The sequence below is a fragment of the Puma concolor genome, chromosome A3 (genome assembly GCF_028749965.1).
Source record: "Puma concolor isolate L17-30 chromosome A3, mPumCon1.1.hap2, whole genome shotgun sequence".
In the NCBI taxonomy this organism is placed as follows: Eukaryota; Metazoa; Chordata; class Mammalia; order Carnivora; family Felidae; genus Puma; species Puma concolor.
Genome location: NC_141669.1, coordinates 23,433,700 through 23,455,465, shown reverse-complemented (window position 1 = coordinate 23,455,465; position 21,766 = coordinate 23,433,700). Strand labels below are relative to the sequence as shown.

The window sequence follows — 21,766 nt, the reverse complement described above, 5'->3', positions numbered from 1 at the left end:
GGGTGGCTCAGTCGGTTAGGCGTCCGACTTCAGCTCAGGTCACAATCTCGTGGTCCGTGAGTTTGAGCCCTGCGTCGGGCTCTGGGCTGATGGCTCAGAGCCTGGAGCCTGCTTCCGATTCTGTGTCTCCCTCTCTCCCTGCCCCTCCCCCGCTCACGCTCTGTCTCTCTGTCTCAAAAATAAATAAACGTTAAAAAAAATTTAAAAAAAAAAAAGAAGAAGAAATAGATTTGCCAGTAGTAATGAGTAATAGAATTGAGGTAGGTAGAGAGAAAACTTGGCTCTTAGCTTCTTTGCAGCAACTAAGGTTAAAAAAAGAGACAAATTACAAAATTCATATAACCTGGAAGGAGAGAATTAAGTTGACAGTGGTATATATATATAAAGAGTGCCAAGTTTAAGTACTAGCTGGCCCTACCACTTATTAAATAAATGACCATGGACAAGTTACAACCTTTCTAAGCCCCAGTTTCTTCATCAGAAAAATGGACAGAATATACTATTCAGTTCCTGAGATAAAATAACATAATAGATATATGTGTGCCTTTCAAATTAACCAGTATGAGCAGTAGAAGCTAGATGTCAGAGAAAACAGAGCACTGAGAAGTCATTAGATATGAAATCACATCCTGAGTTTACCATTTAATTGATGTATGATCTTGAGTAAACCTCAAACTCCTTGGTCCTCAATTTCATCAGATGTAAAATAAGAATGCTGCAACTCTCACAGGCATTTTTGTGAGGATAAGAAGATAATCTACATATGAAAATATTTATGAATTTATGAAGCACAATGCAAATGTAAAGTATTATCATTGTAAGCCAGTTTATAAGTACTATCATAACTTGGGTTTACTTTAGGGTGAGACTCAAGAAATGAGTTGGCAGTATGTCAATACCAGGCTCTCAATAACAAATGTATAGAATACTTAGCTAAATTTCCAACGCCATGTTTTGCACTTTAATGCATCAAACTTCAGGGCAAAGATGATGTAACACTTTTTTACAACAAACCCCCATAATACTGAACTTAAGTGTCTTACTCATTAGGTAGCTATTGAATGAATAGTTAAGAGAACAGGATAAAGTCTACGTAATTTCTTTTCCTATGTACTACAATGATTCAAATGTACCTGGTCAGAACAGCCATAAAAAAGCTTATCTATGTGCCCCTGTTGTAAGAGGCAGTGCTAAGTCAGCAAGTTTTATAGTTTATTGTTTTTCTACTACATGGATAAGAAGGTATGAAAAAGAATCAGAAGCTTTAAATCCCATTCACTCTGTCAGCCAGCACTATTTACTGAGTACCTACTATGTGACATGCACTGTTCTGGGCACTGGAGGTACAATAAGAAAATAAAGACCATACCCTCTTGGAATTTATATTCTAGTAGGGGGAAATCGTATTTGTAAGATAATTAAAACAGAGTATGTTATATGATGGGTAAGTGCTATGGAGGAAACTACGAAAAGAAATACAGAGGGACAGTGGGAAGTAGTACTTGTTATTTCAGCAGCTTTATTGAGCTATATCTCAAAATACCATACAATTTACCCACTTAAAGTGTAGAATGGCTTTCAGTATGTTCAGAGTTGCACAACCATTATTATAGTCAATTTTAGAACATTTTCATCACTCCATAAAAAAAGTAATCACACCCCATTTCTCCTTCCCCTTGGCCTCTGGCAACGACTAAGCTACTTTCTATCTCTTTGGATTTGTCTATTTTGGACAGTTCACTTAATGGAATCATACAATATGTGGTCCTTTGTGACTGGCTTCTTTCGCTTAGCATAATGTTTTCAGGGTTCATCCATGTTGCAGCCTGTATCAGTACTTGATTCCTCTTAATTGCCAAGTAATATATCACTGTATAAATATACTATATGGTTTATCCATCCATTCACTGAAGGACATTTGCGTTTTCATTTTATGACTATTACAAATAATGCTGCTATGAATACTCATGTACAAGTTATTGTGTGGACATACCTTTCCTTTCTTTTGTATATACAACTAGAACTGGAACTGCTGGGTTGTATGGTAACCCTGTTTAGTCCTTTGAGGAACTGCTACAGTTTTCCAAAACAACTACACTATTTTACATTCCAAACCAAAGTGTATGAGGGTTCCATTTTCTCCATATCTTTATCAACACTTGTTATATTTGTCTTTTTCACAATAGCTATCCTCGTGGGTGTGAAGTAATATCTACTTGTGGTTTTGATTTTTCATGTCTCTGATGGCTAATGATGTCGAGCATCTTTCCATGTGGTTTTTGCCCATTTGTAGATCTTCTTTGGAAAAGCCTTTTCAGATCCTTGCCCTTTTAAAAGTTGTCTTTTTATTGTTGAGTTGTAAGAACTCTTTATATATTCTAGACACAACTCCCTTATTGGACAGAAAATTGGCCAAAATTTTCATCCACTTTGTGGGCTTCTCACTTTCTTCATGGTGTCTTTTGAAGGACAAAAGTTTTCAATGTCAGTGATAATCTCTATTTTCTTTTGTTGCTTGTGCTTTTGAGTTCAAGCTTGTGCTCGTATGATCTCTGAGAATCCTAATCCAAGGTAATGAAGATTTACACCTGTGTTTCCTTTTAAGAATTTTGTAGTTTTTAGCTCTTACATTTCAGTCTTTGATCCATTTTGAATTAGTTTTTATATCTGATATGAAAATTGGGGTCCAAATGCATTCATTTGCATGTAGATATCCACTTGTCCCAGCATCATTTGTTGAAAAGACTATTCTTTCCCCATTGAATTTTCTTGGTACTTTTGTCAAAATTCAATTGAACATAAATATGAAGGTTTATTTCTGGACTCTTCAATTTTATTCCATTCAGGGAGATACTACTTGATGCAGTGCTAAGGAAAGGTTTCTCTGAGGTGCTATTTAAGTAGAATCCTAAATGAAGTGAGGAAGTGAAGCACACGGATATCTGGGGGAAAAACATTCCAGGCCAAAAAAAAAAAAAAAAATCCTGAGGTGGGAATGTCCTTGGTGTGTTTGAAGACGAGCAAGGAGGCCAGTGTAGTTGGAGGGAAGAGAGATGAAGAGATGAGAAGAGAGTTGGCAGACCAGGTAGAGCCATGATAAGGGTTTTGCCTTTTACTCTATGTAAGATGGGAAGCCTCTGGAGGCTTTTGAGTAGAGGACCAATGATTTCACTTACTTTCTAAAAGATTTACTCTGGCTGGTGTATGAAAATATACTACAGGAGAGAAAGATTATAAGAGAGACTACTTGGAAGATTATGGCAATGACTGAGACATGAGGAGACAATCACAGTAGGATTTAGTGGTAGAGGTCATGAGAAATGGTAGAATGCTGGACATTTTTTTAAGGTATGGATGTGAGAAAAGTGTAGGGCAACAGTTTTTTGGTCTGAACAACTAGAATGATGAAGTTACCATTTATTAAGATGTGGAAGACTATATATAGAAGGAGAAGTTTTGGAGGTCTGTATAGGGGAATCAGAAACTGGATTGTCAGTATGTTAAGTATGAGGTATTTACTAGATAATGAAATATGAATAGGAAATTTAATATGCACATCTAGAATTAGGGGAGAGATCTATTGTCAATGTCGAAGCCTTGAGATACTAAACTTTTCTGTAAATCCCATTACACAACTGAGTTTACAGTTATCTAAAACTTTTTAGTCTTTTACACATACACCATTAAGGTACATCATACTCTGGCTCTTTAATAGTCTTATGCCAGCAACTGAAGTAATTCCATCTCCAATTGTGTAAATTAAGTTGTTGCAGTTATAATGCTAGTTGTTCTATCTTAGGAGTGGGTGGGCAATCTGCCATGAGGTGAGCATTGCCTATCCCAGCCTCTTGCCTCTGGTGCCCATTCCATGCTCTTAGCTGAGTGTACCATGGGGCTTAAAGTGTTTACTTTGAAAAAAATCAGAGTGTTCAAGTAAGATCTACTACCATGTCCAAGGATGGCACAGGGGCACCAATTATCCACTCCTGACCTGGGGACATAGAGATAAAACATAGCAATACATGACTCTTTCAATGTCCTCTAATTGGAATGAGTTGTTTAAATCCTTTAATGAGGATCTATTAATTTGGGGGAGGGGAGATATACACTCAATTTTCCATATTTTTCTGTTGAATTTCATCTTTTTTTTTTTTTTTGAGAAAGAGTGAGCGAGTGAGCAAGGGGCAGAGAGAGAGGAGAGAGAGAGAGAATCCCATGAAATGCAGAGAAAGAGGGAGAGAGAGTGTGGAGCCCAGAGTAGGGCTCGAGTTCACAAACTGTGAGATCATCACCTGAGCTGAAGTTGGATGCTTAACCAACTGAGCCACCCAGGCACCCCCACTGAATTTAACCTTGAAAAAACTTGGCCTTGCTATTTCAATCTTCTAAGTTATTTCTGAATCCTTTAATTTCCCTCAACATTCAACAATCCTCTTAATTTAATACACAATTATCCATACTTGCTAATACTTTCATCTCATTCATAAATATAATTAACAAGGTTAATTCCAGGCAGAGTTCTGTGACACACCTCCAAAGTCTTGCCTGAAGTTTGACACTAATCCATTAATTGGTTCTTTTGCCTATCATCATTTAACTGGATATAACTTCATTTCATTACAGCATTAACTAATTCACATTTACCAAACTTTACTAGTACTGGCCTACAATGATCACTGCCCTCCATTAATTTTCTATTTTAGAATATTTCTTTAGTTTGAAACATTAACTTTTTTCTTTATTGAAAACCTAGAACATTAGGTAAAATAACCCATTTTCTAATTTTTAGTGTTTTTCTGTTTGACTTAATAGAATCTGGCATCAAGGAAACTTACTTTATGTATTATTCTATGTGAAAAGAGGTGTGATTTTTAACATATTTAAATTTATTTAAATTTTACACCATGTAGTTTGCATTTTAATCTTGGGAACTTGAAATTTCACATACTTTATTTGATGGAAATTATCATTCACCTCCAAATGTTATTAACATATTTTGCAATCTGCACACTGTCCTTTCCCAATATACTGGTCATCTTTTAGACTAAAGAAACACACTAAAACAAAAATACTTACTACAGAAGTAGGCTGTTCTGAAAAACAGAAATGACAATTTTTAATTATTGTGGTAAAAAATTAAAATATCAACATTGTAATATACAAGATGTATTCATGGTCCATCAAGGTTAATAGCCTACCCTTACATATACAAAAAATGTATTAGAAGCACATTTAAAAACAAGACAAGGGAAATTACATAAAGAGAAAACAGATTACATATATAAAGTTTTTTAAAAACCTTACCTCCTCACAGCATCGCCTGCTTACAATAGCCCTATAGTCAATTCTATCCCAGAGTTGGTCCCTTAATTTTAAGAAATTAGGGAACAATTTTCTCCAGTTTTTCCCTAAAGCCCATGGAAAAATTTCATATTTGGATTCTTCTTCATCTTCTTCAACTGTATTAGCCAGATACCTAACAAAAAAGACCAACAACTCAAAAAAGAAATGGGAAAAGGACAAGAACAGGCAGTTCACAAAAAAATATATAAATTACTTACAAACACATAAAGATGTTCAACCTCACTCATAATTAAAAAATGTAGACCAAAAATAGAAATACAGTGAATTTTACCTTGTTGAGTTCTAGATATTTTGTTTGTTTTTTAATGTTTATTTATTTTGAGAGACGGAAGGGGCAGAGAGAGAGGGAGAGAGAGAATCCCAATCAGGCTCAACACTTAGCATGGAGCCCAACATGGGGCTTGATTCCACAACCATGAGATCATGACCTGAGCTGAAATAAGAGTCAGAGCTTAACCAACTGAACCACCCAGGCGACCCAAGTTCTGGATATTTTTGTATTCCTATAAAATTTGAACTTTGTTCCAGGATGCAGTTAAGTTACTTAGAAAAAGTCTGATCCTTTCAGGCCTCGCTTTAATGATTTGTTAGGTGGATCTAGAGCAATGTTCAGTCTGGGGTAATTATTCCCCACTACTGAAGCAAGACATTCTTGAGTACTCTACTCAATATTCTGTTAATTAAGAGTTTTTTTCAGTCTGGCTGGTGGGAACAGGCAAAATTCCCAGCTCTGGGTGAATGTTAGGCACTGTTCCCTCTAATCTTTCCCCACACCCAAGTAGTTTCCTTATATACATATGGAAATCAGTATCCTCCTAAATACATGAGGGGGATCAGGCATGCACAGAAACAGGTACACATGACTCATAATAAAAAGAATCATCAACCAAAATTGACACGTTAGAAGTAACAGACATTAAACAGACAAGGACATTAAAACTGTTATATTTACTCCAGATGTTCAAAAAGAACAGGAGACACAAAGTGTACTTCTAGAGATGAAAACTATCTGTACAATGAAAAATACATGGAGTAGGATTAATAGACTAAATACTGCAGAAGAAAAGATTTGTGCACTGAAGACAGCAATATAAACTATCTAAACTGAAACATATAGAAAAAAAGAAACAAAAATAATAGAGCCATCAATGAGCTGTGAGACAACTTCAAGTGGTCTAATGAAGGCGAAACTGGAGTCCCTAACAAGAGTTGGGTGGACAGAAAAAATATTTGAAGAAATAATTGCTGAAAGTTTTTGAAATTTTATGAAAACTATAAACATACAAAGAAGCTGGATGAACTCCAAAGCACAAAATATGAAGAAAATTACATCAACACACAACATAATCAAATTATTCAGAACAGGTGATAAAGAGAAAAACGTAAAGGCAGTCCAGACAAAAAACGAGACGTTAGATAACACAGAAACAGAGGTAATGACAGAGATTTCCCACTGGAAACAATGAAAGCACCATAGATGATTTTCTAAGAAAAACAAGCAACTTCCAATAAAAAAAGTGTAAAACATGTAAGGGAACAGTGTACTATAAACATAAACAGACCCTGAGGTCTGAAGATACTGAAATTAATAGTCCAACACGAAATAAATAAATCCTAAAAGCAATAAGAAAGGAAGGCAAATGATCCCAAGTGGAAGGTTTGAGATGCAAGAAGGAATAGTAAGCAAAGATATAAATATGTGAGTAAGTCCTTAAACAAATGTTCAGTGTAAAAACAACAATAATAATGTCTCAAAGTTTTTGGAGGGCTTCATGTAGAACCACAGAATTGCAAAACAAGAGAATATAAGTTGAGAAAGGGGTGACTGGAGTTAAAATGTTTACGGCTCTTGATTAAAAATAACTGGGATAGAGCTTCCTGGTTGGTGAACATGCAGAGATCAAGGGGTGCTGAAGGGTTATGGAAGCTCCATGCCTTTTCCTCATACCTTGCCCTATGCAAATCTTCCATCTGGCTGTTCCTGAGTTATATCCTTTTATAAGAAACCAGTAATCTAGTAAGTTAAAAAATAGGTAACTAGGATAACTGCTGAAAGGATATAGACTGCATAATTTCCTAAAAAGCAGAGGAATAAAAGGTATCAAAAAATAAAAATTAAAAAGATCTCACAGAAAAAGTGGGACATAAAGACAACAAGATAGTAAAAAATTCAAATATATAAGCAATAATATAGAATATTATTATTCTGCAGTGAAAATGAATGAACTAGAGCTACACATATCAATATAAATGAATCTCAAATCATATTATAAAGAAACAGAAGGAAGTTACAGAAGAACAGTGCACATTATTCTTTTACATATAGCTTAAAAACAGGAAAAACCAAACGATATATTATTTAGAGGGTTATATACAGAATAAATAAAATCAAGAAAATTACTATCTGTGGAAGGGAGGGGGCTCTAACTGGGAAATTGTGCACTGTGAGCCTCTAAGATTCTGGCAATGTTCTATTCTAAAGTTGAGTCATGGGTATATGAGTATTTGTTTTGCTTTTTCTTTAACATAAACATATACACATTCCATATACTCCTTTTATAGATATGTCACATTAGAAAAATTCAAAAGGCACAGAAATGTATAGTATACTTCTATTCATATAATATATACACTGGTTCATGTATAGAAAATTATTTCTAGACAGATACACATGAAATGGTCATTGTTCTTGAGGAAGGATGCCAACGTCTTGAGACATGAATACTTACTTTTAATTGTATACCTACTTATGTCCTTTTAAAAAACTACATGCATATTCAATTTAGTTACATTAATATAAAAATAGCACCTACCTATTACTTTACCTTCCCTTAAAATAACTGTACATATTTTTAAATTACCATAATATAAAAGCACCTTATTATGAAACCCATTCAGTTATATGAATCCAATCATGTCCTCTGTGAAATTACATAATTTCTTACTTTAGTATCCTTGATAGTTCTTAGTAAAGGGTAGACAGAAGCCAGAGGTTGGCTCCTTTCATGCTTGTTAACCAAATAAAACAAAATCTATAACATACTGTGGTACTATGCTATCAGAACTACATTGTAATTCTACTCTAGATTAACAATTTTTCAGGCTCAATGTTATAAAAATATTTGTATTGTATGCATGTAAGTTGTCTTCTAATTTGAAATAGATTTTCTTGGAGCAGAGTTCATTTCTTTTGTATAATAGCTAATTATGCTTATCCAAATAAAGAATTAAGAACAACCACACGTTAAAGGATGCAAAAAAAACAATTTAGATACATGTTCCTTCCCTTTAAGCAGCCTATAGTCAAGAAGAAGAAGTAACTAAGTATGAAACAAATAACTGTACAAGAGAATATGGAATAATGACAATAAAAGTCCTGAGTGTTGTAAGAACATATAGGAAGGAAAAGAACTTGAGTTAGAACTGTGGCTAACTGGGACATTTGGGTGACTCAGTCAGTTACACATCTGACTCTTGATTTCAGCTCAGGTCAAGATCTCAGGAACTGTGAGACCGAGCCCTGCGTCAGGCCCTGTGCTGCACTTCATGCTGTAAGTGTGGAGCCTGCTTGGGATTCTCTCTCTACCTCTCAAAATAAATAAATAAACTTAAAAAAAAAAAAAAAGAACTGTCGCTAAGAAAATATTTACTGAGAATTATTGAGTCAGGATATATAAAAAAGTATGATTAGATATAAAATGGAAATTATAATCCATGTTATACAGACTACTACACGGTAAACTCGTGCTGCTTTACTTTACTGGTAATAACGTTACCAAAATGTCAAACAAATCCAATTTCAGGCATTTGTAAGAATTAAAAAGAAAGCTTCTTTTGGTTTGTTTTTAATTTGCAGGTAGAAAAAACTACAAAATAGATATTGTATCAACATAGAGGTATAATATAATACTAAGGAGACATGTTAACAGCAATGTAGCTTAGTGGTTAATCACTAAATTTGGCCACGGGCAAGTCACACCTGACTGTGCACCCCAGCCCTGCCACTTACTAACTTTTGTGAGACTTGGGAGTACTTCCCTTCCTAAGTCTCAATTTCCCCATATGTAGAATGAAGAGAATTTAATAATGTATCTCACAGAGAAGATTCAAGGAGCTTATAAAAAAACAATTTTTGTGGTGTCCTGCACATAACACTCAGTATTAGTTAGTACTATTATATTCCCACAGTTTATCAATCATCACTAAATTTTATAAGGTTCATTATCCCTTATGCATGGGGAAATATGTCTTCTAAATACAAGGAGAGATCAGTTTCTTCTAGTCCTATTTCTTGAATCACACTTTGAGTCTGAATTAAATAGACTTTGAGTAAAAACTCACTCATCAGTGCAAACAGTTGTTGAGGTATTCAACTTATTTTTTATATGTAGTTCCCTAATTAAGTACTTAAAATTATATTCATACATTCCCAACTGCAGTATTATATCCAGGTACTGGGTATAAAAAGTTTCAAGATTGAGATACATTTTCTTAAACATTGCTTCTAGTATAATTCTGACCTATAGGCTGGAAAGCCATGTTATTAAAACCATTTAACAGAAATGGTTAGTATCAAAGCTAGTATGAACAATCCAATATAAAGTCAATAGAAGAATAGAAGAATTGGAAAAAACAGCTATATTCCTTGGTCAAAGTTCAGTGTGTTACGTAAAAGAGTCAGTGGTTACTAAAGAAAGGTGTCAGATATGAATAACTTCTTTTTTTTTTAATGTTTTTTGATGTTTACTTTTGAAAGAGAGAGAGAGGCAGACAGAGCACGAGTGGGGGAGGGGCAGAGAGAGAGGGAGACAAAGAATCCGAAGCAGGCTTCAGGCTCCAAGCTGTCAACACAGAGGCACCCAGGCACCCCAGATATGAATAACTTCTAGGTTACAGACAAAAATCTATAATTAGTATGTCTGTAGCATTTTCCATAAGTTGTTTCATGTAAAAGGAAAATGATGATGACTTTAAGTTTATTTTGAGAGAGAGAGCATGCGCATGTGCATGAGTGGGGTAGGGGCAGAGAGAGAGAGGGAGAGAGAATCCCAAGCAGGCTCCACACTGTGTGGTGGAGCCCAACAGGGCGCTCGATCCCACAAACCATAAGATCATCTGCAAGATCATGATCTGAACCGAAAACAAGAGTCAGACGCTTAACTGACTGAACCACACAGGTGCCCCAATGACGATGATTTTTGCTATAAATTTACTGGAAATTTCAAACCGAATATTCTGGATTTTAAAACATATCTGAGTCCAAAAGAGGAGAATTTGGGATAATTTATATGGAGCACTCTGAAATATGTAAAAGATACAATACAAACCCAAGTGGAATACTGAAAAATAAATCTTACGCATATGGCAGGATAAGATCAGTGAAAAGAACATAAAAATATTCTATTAAAGTAAAAAAATATATAACTTCTATATATAAAGCCTATTCAAGGATATACATCAGGTTTTTAAAAGCCTCTGTTTTATTTTTTTATGGGTTGCAATGTAAACTTCATTTACTTATTTTTTTAAGTAAGCTCATAACCAATGTGAAGCCAGAACTTACAACACAGAGATCAAGAGTCGCAAGTTCTACCTAATGAGCCAGCCAAGTGTCCCAAAACAGACTGTTTCAAATAAGTTATCATATATATTATAAATAAGGACCACAAAAATCACTTAGGAGAAAGCATACTTACAGAGCAATAAAGAAATTTATCCTGGTATGCTCATTTATGGTAAATTTAGCTCTCTTGAAATAAACAAAGGTCATAGCCAAAAGATACTATAGGGAAAAAAGTAAAAGTTAATATTAATGTTTTACGTTCATACGTAAAACTGCTTTAAGATAGTTATCTTTACGATGAATAATAAGCTAAAAACAATAAAGCATTATCTATCTTTATTACAGAATTACCTATTTATTTGTGTCCTTATTTGCTGGCTTCCTGTAATCCATGTGAATGGTAAGAAATAGTTCTGAACCATTTATCATGATTAAGATTAGGAAGAACTCCTAAATTTTATTATTGCCAATATTTTTTGAACCAAAACCCTAATTTTTTTCTATCTTAAATTTCAAATACATAGAGAAGTTGAAATAATAATAAAACAAATAACCATACATCCTTCACCTAGATTCATCAATTGTTAGTGTGTTGCCACATTGGCTTGACATATGTATCTATACAAAAATTTTTTCCTGACTCCTTCCAGTTAATTGCAGACACCTATACTCATTTTTCATTCATTCATTCATTCATTCATTCATTCATTCATTGTGGGGGGGATTTTTAAATTGAGGTATAATTGACACAGATGTATATATTTAAAGTTTACAATGTGATGATTTGTTATATACATTGTGAAGTGAATAGCAAAAACAGGTTAATCAACATATCCTTCACCTCACATAATTATCTTTTTTCCCTTTTTGTTAAGAACACCTAGGGTCTACTCTCTTAGCAATTTCACATACTCACTTTTAAAAATAACTTCAAATCAGAAATTAGAATAATTTATTCTAATGGCTCTATTTTCTTCAGAAAAAAAGTGTTTTAAATGTGTTATTAGAAAGACATATCTTTCCTGGTATTAGGGCACTGTCCAGGTTCTATATGTTAAAACTAAAAACAATTAAAGTACTGATGTATTAGATTCTCTCTCATAAAATGCCTTTTTATCCTACCTTCACAGGATTCACTACAAAGGTGACTCCAAGTTTTCAAGATAACTTTCAGTAGAGAACTCTTAAATACGGTATGCATGGTTAGTTACTTTAAAAGCACTGCCCCCTGCTGTCCAGCAACTTTAATTACTGTAATGCATTTAAAACTGTAAAGTAGGAAACTTACAACTCCACATGCACATTATTACACAGCTATTTTATATGAAGGCATTAATATTAATTTTTAGAAGTGTTAGAAAAATTGTTATGTTTAAAAAGATGTCATCTTTTAGAAATACATCTTGAAATATTCATGGATAAAATAGTCTAGTTTTGGGAAGAAGGATTAGAAGAAACAAGCAGAGCCATGAGCTGATGATTACTGTAGCTCCATGATAGGCACATAGAGGTTTTTTAATTCTATTTTCTCTACCTCAAGGTATACATGTTTGAAATTTTCCAAAATTAATTTTCCAAAATTAGAGATTAAAAAGACCAAACTTCGATTTTATCTGTGTTATCTTAAGCTTGAAATAAAAAAGTTCACATCAATATTAACTTAATGTATATTTAATCATAAGCCAGGCTTCCATTCATACCTTTCCCACATTAAATGGGACATTAAATTTAAGTGTGAAATGAAGTCATGCTGAATTTTCTGATATGACTACCTGGTCTAAGATACCATTTATAAAGCTGAGATCATAACTGTTCTGCTAAATCTAAAAAGTACAGAAATATGGTCCCTAGTTGGACCATCATGTAAATCAGCATCATGACGATCTTTTAGAAACACAGATTCTGAAATAAAAAACACAAGGACCTAATTTTATCTATAAAATTATTGGGATTTGTTTTACTATAAAATATTAACTGTATAACAGACCGCCTTAGTGAAATTAATCTCAGAATATTCAGTAATTCAGAATTACTCCATAGCCTGATAAGAGGTGATAATTCTGATCAAAACATGTTAAGTCTATACTGATTCTTGTTTTCAATCAGATAACAGACTTAAGGTCACTTAAATATAATTAATAATATTCTGCAATTCCTCAAGTATAAAATGAGTCTATGATGTATGCTAATTTCAAAAATTAATGCATAAGGATTACCCTTAGAAGGAGCAATGCAGGCTAGTCCTTTTCCTAACAATAATTAATAGGATAGAAAATTCTTATAAGGTTTTGTTAAAGTTCTGACGGTTTAGTAACATAATAATTACATCTTTACCAAATTTACCTTGTCTGCAATTTTACAGCAGCAGTCCATCCACAAGAAATCTTGAATTAAATCGTCATCTAGAACAAAAGATAGCTATGACTTGTCTTTTAAAAACAGAATGTCTCCTTTTGAAGAATTAATTTCAAGATAGGGGATTATAAATGATGCTTAGAAATCAAACAAAAATGCCTGGACAAGTACTGTCTAAAATGTAATTTTCACTTCTTTGGTGCATTTACTATTGCAAGCACTGTACAAAAAGTTACAGCTTTTACTCTTGGGTTTCCCATCTGATTTGCTCGGGCCAGAGAGGGTATGGTAGAAGTGTTTGGTTTCCTGACTATCCCAATAGCTCTTTGAGAAAGATGTCTTGGGTAACTGTAGATTAGCTCTTTATTACTTTCAAAAATCAATCTTTACTGGTAGAAATGGAGTCTGATAAAAGATAACTCAGTCTTTAAGAAATAATGACTAAATGAATATTACTGATTTTCAAACTGTTTTTACTCTTTCTACTACTTTCCCCTGTTAGGTCTCAGGGTATTTTCAGTTTTGAATTCTTCTTTTCACCTATTTATCTCTGTCCAATTATCTATTATACAAATAATAATGAAAATGTCTATATAAAGATTCATAATTTATTAGCTATTTACAATTAATACTTAATTCTGGAAAAACTGAGTATTATGACAAAAGATTAACAAAAATACTTTTAAAATATGCAAAAAGTAGGTCAAAAGTACTTACTTCAATTTTAAAAGGTCAAAATATATAATCCCCAAATATATGAGTAGTTGTCTGAATACAATCTGAGAAAATCTGCTTTTTCCATTCCCCCCTTCATTTTAAGTTAAATAACAAACAAAACATACTTCTTTACACTAATTTTTACATCCTAGAAATATCAATATGGTCAAATACATGGAAAATTCCAAGAATAAGTACACATTTTCTTAGAATTAATTTCTGCCTTGTTAATTCCATTTTTTAAAAAGTAAACTCTACACCCAACATGGGGTTCTAACACACAACCCCAAGATCAAGAGTCTCATGCTCTACTGAGCCATCCAGGCATCCAGCTATTTCTTAAATTACTTATGGTAGAACCAGGTATTTTCTATTTTTCAGGATCAGCTATGAATAATAGAAAAGTTTGTTGGTAATAGTTTTGCACTAGTCTTAATAAAGAGAAGGGGGAACTTATATTGAGTATTATACTTACACTACTTACACTTTTTCTTTTTAGCTCATCTTCTGATTTTACTTTACTTTAAATCTTAACCAGCTTGCCCTTTCTTTTTTTTCTTTCTTTTTTCTTTCTTTCTTCTTTCTTTCTTCTTTCTTTCTTTCTTTCTTTCTTTCTTTCTTTCTTTCTTTCTTAAGGTTTATTTATTTTGTGAGAGAGAGAAAGTGCGAGTGGGAGAGGAGCAGAGAGAGGGAGAGAGAGAGAATCCTAAGCAGGCTCTACACTGTCAGTGCAGAACTTGATACGGGGCTCGAACTCACAAACCATGAGATCTTGACCTGAACTGAAGTTGGACCCTTACCAACTTAGCCACCCAGGCACCTGCCTGCCTCTCTTTCTCTTCCTTCCTTCCTTTTCTCCTCCTTCTCCTCCTCCCTTCCTTCCTTTCCTCCTCCTCCGCCTCCTTCTTCTCCTTCTCCTCCTCCTTCTTCTCCTTCTCCTCCTCCTTCTTCTTCTCCTTCTCCTCCTCCTCCTTCTTTTTTCATATTTTTTTTTTTTTTTAAGATTTTTGTCTTCTGAGCAGGGCGAACACTCTTGTCCCCAACTGACTTCTGCGTGTTACCTGGATCTAAGAGACTGTGGTACCTACATGACTTGATTCACTCCTACAGATATTTACCAGAATCCATCTATCCTACCCTTTAGTCTAATCTGTCTACCTTACTACCTTACCTTAAAAAAAAATTCGTCCCTTCCTTGGCTACTAGAATATAAAAAAGTTTCTTGTTTTAAGAAATTTGTCAGCAAAGTAGCATTGTCTCATGATCTGAACAGATAAATTTAAACTCATTTCATGAGCATGATGATAAAGCATAATTTTTAAAAATATTCCCCTGGGACCCCTGGGTGGCTCAGTTGGTTAAGTGTCCAACTCAATTTTGGCTCAGGTCATGATCTCATGGTTCCTGAGTTTGAGCCCTGCATCAGGCTCTGTGCTGACAGTGCAGAACCTGCTTGGGATTCTCTCTCTCCCTGGCTGGCTCAGTAGGAAGAGCATGGGACTCTTGATCTGGGGGTCATGAGCTGGAGCCCCACACTTGGTGTAGAGATTACTTAAATAAAAATAAAATATTAAAAAATAATTCCTGGGGCGCCTGGGTAGCTCAGTCAGTTAAGCATCCAACTCTTGATTTTGCCTCAGGTCATGATCTCAGAGTCATGGAATCAAGCTCCACTAAGCAAGGAGCACGGAGCCTGCTTAAGATTCTCTCTCTCCCTCTCCCTCTGCCACTTCCCCATGTGCACATGTGCTCTCTCGCTCTCTCTCTCTCTCTCTCTCTCAAAGAAAAAAAAAATCCCTACATATAATACTGAAACTTCTCGAGGTTGGCCAACCTTCCCAGTTTGCTCAGTTTCAGCACTGAAAATCCTGGGAAACACCTCAGGCCCAGTCAAACTGGGCTGGTTGGCTCACCTGAGACTTTATGTAGTATTTTACTTAGGTCACACAAAACTCATGCTATGAACGTGAATTGCTCAGAATTCACATTTGACACTTGGATTTAAGTAGTCTAGAAGCAAGATGAATCTGAACTTCAAATCCAAAAGCAATCCAAAACAACAAAAATCCAACATTAAAAAAAAAAAAGAGAGAGACAAACCCTAAGTAAAACAAAAACAAATTGATTGGAGACAGAAAATCTGACATAGAAAATAACAACATCTTCTTTGATTATTATGAAAATAATAAAGTAGATCTTTAGATTCTCTCATTTTTAAGTACCTTACAATTACTGCTATTACAACATTTTAAACGTACCAAATAATTTAAAGAAAGCAGTCATTTCCTGTCGCTGTATAACTAGACAGGGTCCTTTGGGGCGTTTAGACTTGTTGCTATTATGTGCATTTTTTTCAGATGCTGGCCAACTATCTTTAAAAATAGGACGCTTCAGATTAATGGGTTTTTTAGGCTGATGTGATCTATTTGACCCTGATTTTACATGAACAGTGACAGTAGGCGGTGTCTCACAACACAGCTGATTATGTCTCATTTTGGTTTCCCAAGATTCCTGTAAAAATAAAACATAATAATTTACCACACTCTTGTTCATTTCTATATAAAAACAACTAATCAGATGACATTACCAGATGCAGTCATATAAAATGTTATTGAACTTGCTACTAAAATACTATTTGTGATAGTAACTCACATAAGAAATTGTTTTTATCATTCATTGGTAAGAAATGCTATGTTTCCTTTGGGTAACTGATAACACCTTCTCTTCTCAGTAAGATCCTGTATACCATTTTGCTTTGACTACTAGGGAACCCAAAACCAAATTTGAAAGTTAATTAGAGAAACTATGCTGCACTTATAATCTATTTGTGGTATTCTTTTTTCCTAAAGTTTTAAATTCTGCTTCTACTGACATACTTTTATCATATAGTTGTTATATGACACTTCAAACTTTTTATAGAACAAGGCAAGCTATTTCCAGAAATAAATTATTATCATATCAAATCTTACACTGAAAGTAATCCACCTCCCCACACAAAATATTTTCTTACTGGTAATTCTTTGATATGCTACAAAAATCACTTATTCAACAAGCATTTACTGGTATTTATTGAAAAGTTAAAAACAATTCTAGCAAAGAAATGTAGGGTATACGTGAGGGATTCTCATAAATTGATCACTCTAATTTTTAAATTTGTGAGTGTATGACTTAGTGGTTAAATGAGCCATTGCTTTAGGGAAGAAAGATGGGCTTATCACTGTTTCGTTAAAATAAAGTAACTCTTAAAAAACAGTATCCTTATTGAAATGACTACAGCATTTTTCTCTATCATAACCACAAACTGTTAATTTGAGTGATTGATTTTAAGTGTATATGAATGTACAGTGTTATAATAAAATTAGAAACAAAGTTAATTCATCAATATTTAACAATATGCATAATCACTACCATGTTTGGTGGTAATTAGTTCACATAATTATTACTACAGTTTGTATTACTTTTGTAATACCTTTTTTATACGGTGGTAGGAAATGGACATATGCATAGGCAAAGCAGGAAACTACTCTGAGATCCTAATGAGAACTTCTGAACCCATAACTCACAGTGACCCAAGCATGGCAATCCATAACTCACAGTGACCCAGGCAGCCATGCCTCCCTTGGTGTTCAAGGAGTTAGGTACAGATTCTCCTTCCTGACCCTCAGAAACTTCCCTGCTGAAGGAAGGAATGGAAAATAAGATTGGATATAGTAGGGCTAGATCAGCAATGTCCACTGTAATGTGAGCCACATTTGTAATTTTATATTTTTAAAGCCACATTAAAGAAGTACTAACAAGCAAATGAATCTTCATAATATGTTTTATGTAATCTGGTATACCCAAAATATCATTTTAGTGTATAATCAACATAAAAATTAATGAGATATTTTACATACTTTATTTTTCATACTGAGTCTTTGAAATCTGGTGTGTATTTTACACTTATAGTAGGTCTCAATTCAGATGCTAAATTTCCAATAGTGAGAGTGAAAAGTAGTCCTACCAATACAGTAAAGTAGCGTGTAAGGGACAAATATTTTACACTCCTTCAGTACTTAATTTTAAATTAAAATAAAAAATTTTCAGTTGCACCATCCACATTTCAGGTGCCCAACAGCCACATGTAGCTAGCAGCTATCATATTAGACAGCAGAGGGCTAGATTATGAAAAACTAAGCAGAGGAAATTATATTCAATTGATTCTATAATTGCTCTCCTCCCTCTGTTTCACTTCCCTCCCATCCGCTCATCTTTCTTCTTATATCTAAGGTCCAACCAAATTTAAGGCAATTACGGAGTTGGGGATGGGTGCTACAAACTCCATAGAAAAAGGAATGGGTGATAAATTGAACCTTGAGACTTCAGAACTTTCTGCTCTTTCCTACCCACCTCGTCTGGGAGACAGCTGGAGGTCTCATCTGCATCTTTTTTTTTTTTTTTCCCCCGAAGTGAGAGCAGCCTTACAATCTAGATGGAAAAAATTAAAGTCAGGCTTCCCAAACTGGGAGCTAGGCTTGGGGGTGGAATGTGCCAGAATATAGAATAACTATGGCATATCTCCCAGAAGGTAAGTTTTACTCAATGTTAGGTAACTTTAAAAGTGTTGTTATACTAAGATAACCACGGACATATCATGAAACCAGAAGGCAAATTTTGTCAATCAAATAGATAAATATGTTCATAGTATAGCTTTACACTATTCCGTTAAATTCTATATATGTGTTGGGATACTTCATATGAAATTTGAGGAAATAGAGAAAGAACTGTGAAATTCCCCAAACAGAGATTCATTGAAGTTAATCAGCAAACACTGGCAGAAAAGTTATGGAGACACTAAGGAGAGAAGCGATCAATGCTACATTCTTACTTGTATTCCACCTTGAGGTAGTTTTAAATTATGCTCTTCATTTAGATGTACTGAAAATAGAGTTCTCATGGAAGCAAGAGGAAAAGAATGCAAGGCAACTAAAAATATGAGAAAGGGTAAGAGACAGGGAAGAAGGAAGGAACCAGAAGAAACTACACTCAAATGGCAAAACCCTGTAGTGGGTTTTTATGTGGACTCCACCAATCTGAAAAAAAATTGTACCAGAATTCACACTTGAATAGGATGTCTGGGGTTTTTTTCCCCCCCTTTGGTAAATATACCACAGCTAATTTATAGGTATCTAAAATAAGTTGTTTTCTCTGGGGGTAATATAAAGAGTGTTAGGGTGTGGTGCACAGAATCATGCGACAGAATCAGTACTGGGAGACTCAGCTGCCTATATGAAAAATCTAATAGCAACATCTGATGGCGATTCAGGGCAGGCAGGGAAACCTTAACTTCCTTATAATTGCAGCCTTACACTGAACACTTAATATGTGCCAGGCACTGTGTGAAAAGTTTCACATGCATTATCCCATTTAATCCTCAGAACATTTCTATAAAATGGGTTATTATTTTATCCTTATTTTCTAGATGAGAAATTTGAGGCTTGGGGAAGAAGAAATTTGCCCATGGTCACATAATTAACGAGTGATAAACCCAGGATTTGAATCCAGGAATGTCTGACACCAAAGGCCCATATCCTTTAACCACCAAAGAAGTGTTTTCAAAATTAAATGAAATCATGTGTAAAACATCATGGTATGCAGCCCGATATCACTTACTGTCACCCTGCCAGGAAAACAAACCCAGCTTATAAGCTTACACTTTATAAAAATTTAAGTCAAGCATTTGCATGGTCAATACGCAAAATAAATTGTGACTTAGTGGTCAAATATTAGCCATTGCTTTAGGGAAGAAAGATGGGCTTACCACCGTTTTGCTAAAATAAAATAACTCTTAAAAAACAGAATCCTTATGGAAATGACCACAGCATTTTTTTCTCCATCATAACCACACACTGTAAACTGTTAAAAAAAAACAACACAGCAAATTTAAGAAAAAAAATTCTTGGCAAAACTGCTGGAAGCTTTGCTGGGGCTATTATCACAACTCCATAATTTTGATTTTTAAATATATATATTTTTTTCTAATTTAACATCTAAATGGCTATTGAATACTTTTGGCCTCAGCCAAGTGCTAGGTGCTACAGCACTTGTAAAATTGCAGGGCAGAGCTGTTTCAATAAGAAGTTCAAGTCTGATTAGAAATCCACACAATTAGGTGGAGAAAAGCAGACACTTTGATGATGAGGTGGTCGGAATAAATGGAAGCTGGGCTGGACAGAACCGTAGGAGTGAGTTGTGACCGCACTCCTGGGAGCACCACTCCCGGGAGCACCACTCCCGGGAGCACCACTCCCGGGAGCATCCATTTCCTCATTCCGGATGTTAAGATACGAGACACACTTAGATGCTCTTAGATCCTGGTACACAGAAGCATTCAGTAAAAATTACGTATTCTATTCTTAGACGTTGTTCATAACACATATTTAGGACGGTTCATGAGCGAAGGAAGTATACAGATCTGCCCAGCGTAGTGCTGAATCCGTGGCCCAAACTCACTACGTGGCAGCAGCGTTACTGTGTCTTTTTTGCAGGGAGGCGTGTCTTTCGAGGGAAGAAGAGTCAGACGGTGCCCGGAGAGTCACATTTCACCTCCGGCGATATAACTGAAATGTTAAGATGGTACTGGTAACAGAGACCAGAGGTATTTTTAAACATGCTTGTGTTCGAGAACAAAATTTGTTAAACAAGCGGGACCTCGATTTTCACATAGCATGGGGTTTATCCGTGTCGAAGTGTTCAATTCCTTCATAAGGTTCTTAAAAAAAAAAAAAATCGAAGCCCGCTGGCCCCCAGCCGTGCCGACGGGTAAGAAACCGGCGGCTGGAAACTGTGGGAGGTGGCGCGGGGCCAGGGCACGGACGGACAGAGGCTGCGACCCCACGGCTCCTGGAAGAGGACGCGCTGACGGGGACCCAAGCGGACCGGGGCGGGCTCCTCCCCAGAGGATCACGACCGGCGGCGGGCGGCGTCTCCCGGGGCCTCTCCTCCCCGCGAGCGCGCCAGGGAAGGGCCCGCCGGCGACACGGAGGAGCGCGACGCCGCTCCGCGGTCCCCACAGAGCGACCGAGGAAGGGGCAGCCTCGCGGACTCCGACCTCGTACGCCCCCCGCCCGAGCCCAGGCCCGAAGAGCCGGGAGGGTGTGCTCCCGTCGCGGCGAGGACACCTGAGGAGACTCGCGGGCCGAAGCGTGTGGGGGAAGGGGGCCGGGACGCCGTCCCATCCTCACACCCGGTGGGCGGCGGGGCCGGGGGCGAGAGGGATGGAAGGACCGGGCGCAGCCGAAACTGGAGGGTGGCCAGCGAGGCCCGAAGCCGGAGCGCGAGCGGAAGATACCTGCCAAAACCTGGGGCCGGGGCGCCGGACAGCCTCCCACGGCACGCTTCGAGGCCTCAGGCGGTTGCTCGCCACTCGCTCCGCAGCGGCACTACCCGCTCAGAGACCTCCCGCCAACCGCGAGCGCGGCCGGCGCGGGCCAATCAGCGCACAGAGCCGCCGCCGGGGGCGGGGCCAGGTTGCGCGCGCCGCGCCCCCGACTCTAGCTGGAGCGTTCCAGCTCGAGATCCCGCTGCACCTGCCCGCCGCCCCGCCAGCCTTCTACCGGGCCTTGCTAACCCTCGGGGCCGGACCCTGGCAGAAGCCACCACCCTCCCAGATCTCTTCTGGCCTCCGAATTGATCCCCTTTCCCTTGGACGCTCATTGAAGTCTGACTTGTATCCGAGCCCTGTACCTCGTCTCCAGTTAGATGGAGAAGCTCTGGGGGGCTGGGACT

General features: G+C 36.5%; 1 protein-coding gene across 5 annotated transcripts in view; it reads right to left on the bottom strand.

Annotated features, from left to right (window-relative positions):
- SPDYA (speedy/RINGO cell cycle regulator family member A) overlaps positions 1-21,531 on the bottom strand; it is a 37,813-nt gene extending 16,282 nt beyond the window's left edge. The window contains exons 1-6 of one of the 5 annotated variants that reach the window (XM_086700278.1): positions 21,330-21,531; positions 20,492-20,598; positions 16,258-16,510; positions 13,271-13,329; positions 11,061-11,146; positions 5,305-5,476 (exon numbers count right to left, since the gene is read on the bottom strand). In XM_086700278.1, coding sequence (XP_086556404.1) covers positions 5,305-5,476; positions 11,061-11,146; positions 13,271-13,329; positions 16,258-16,492 — 552 coding nt within the window. In that variant the 5' untranslated portion in view covers positions 16,493-16,510; positions 20,492-20,598; positions 21,330-21,531. The other 4 variants (XM_086700276.1, XM_086700277.1, XM_086700275.1 and 1 more) reach the window with 4 other exon arrangements.
- Positions 21,532-21,766: the final 235 nt, after the last annotated feature.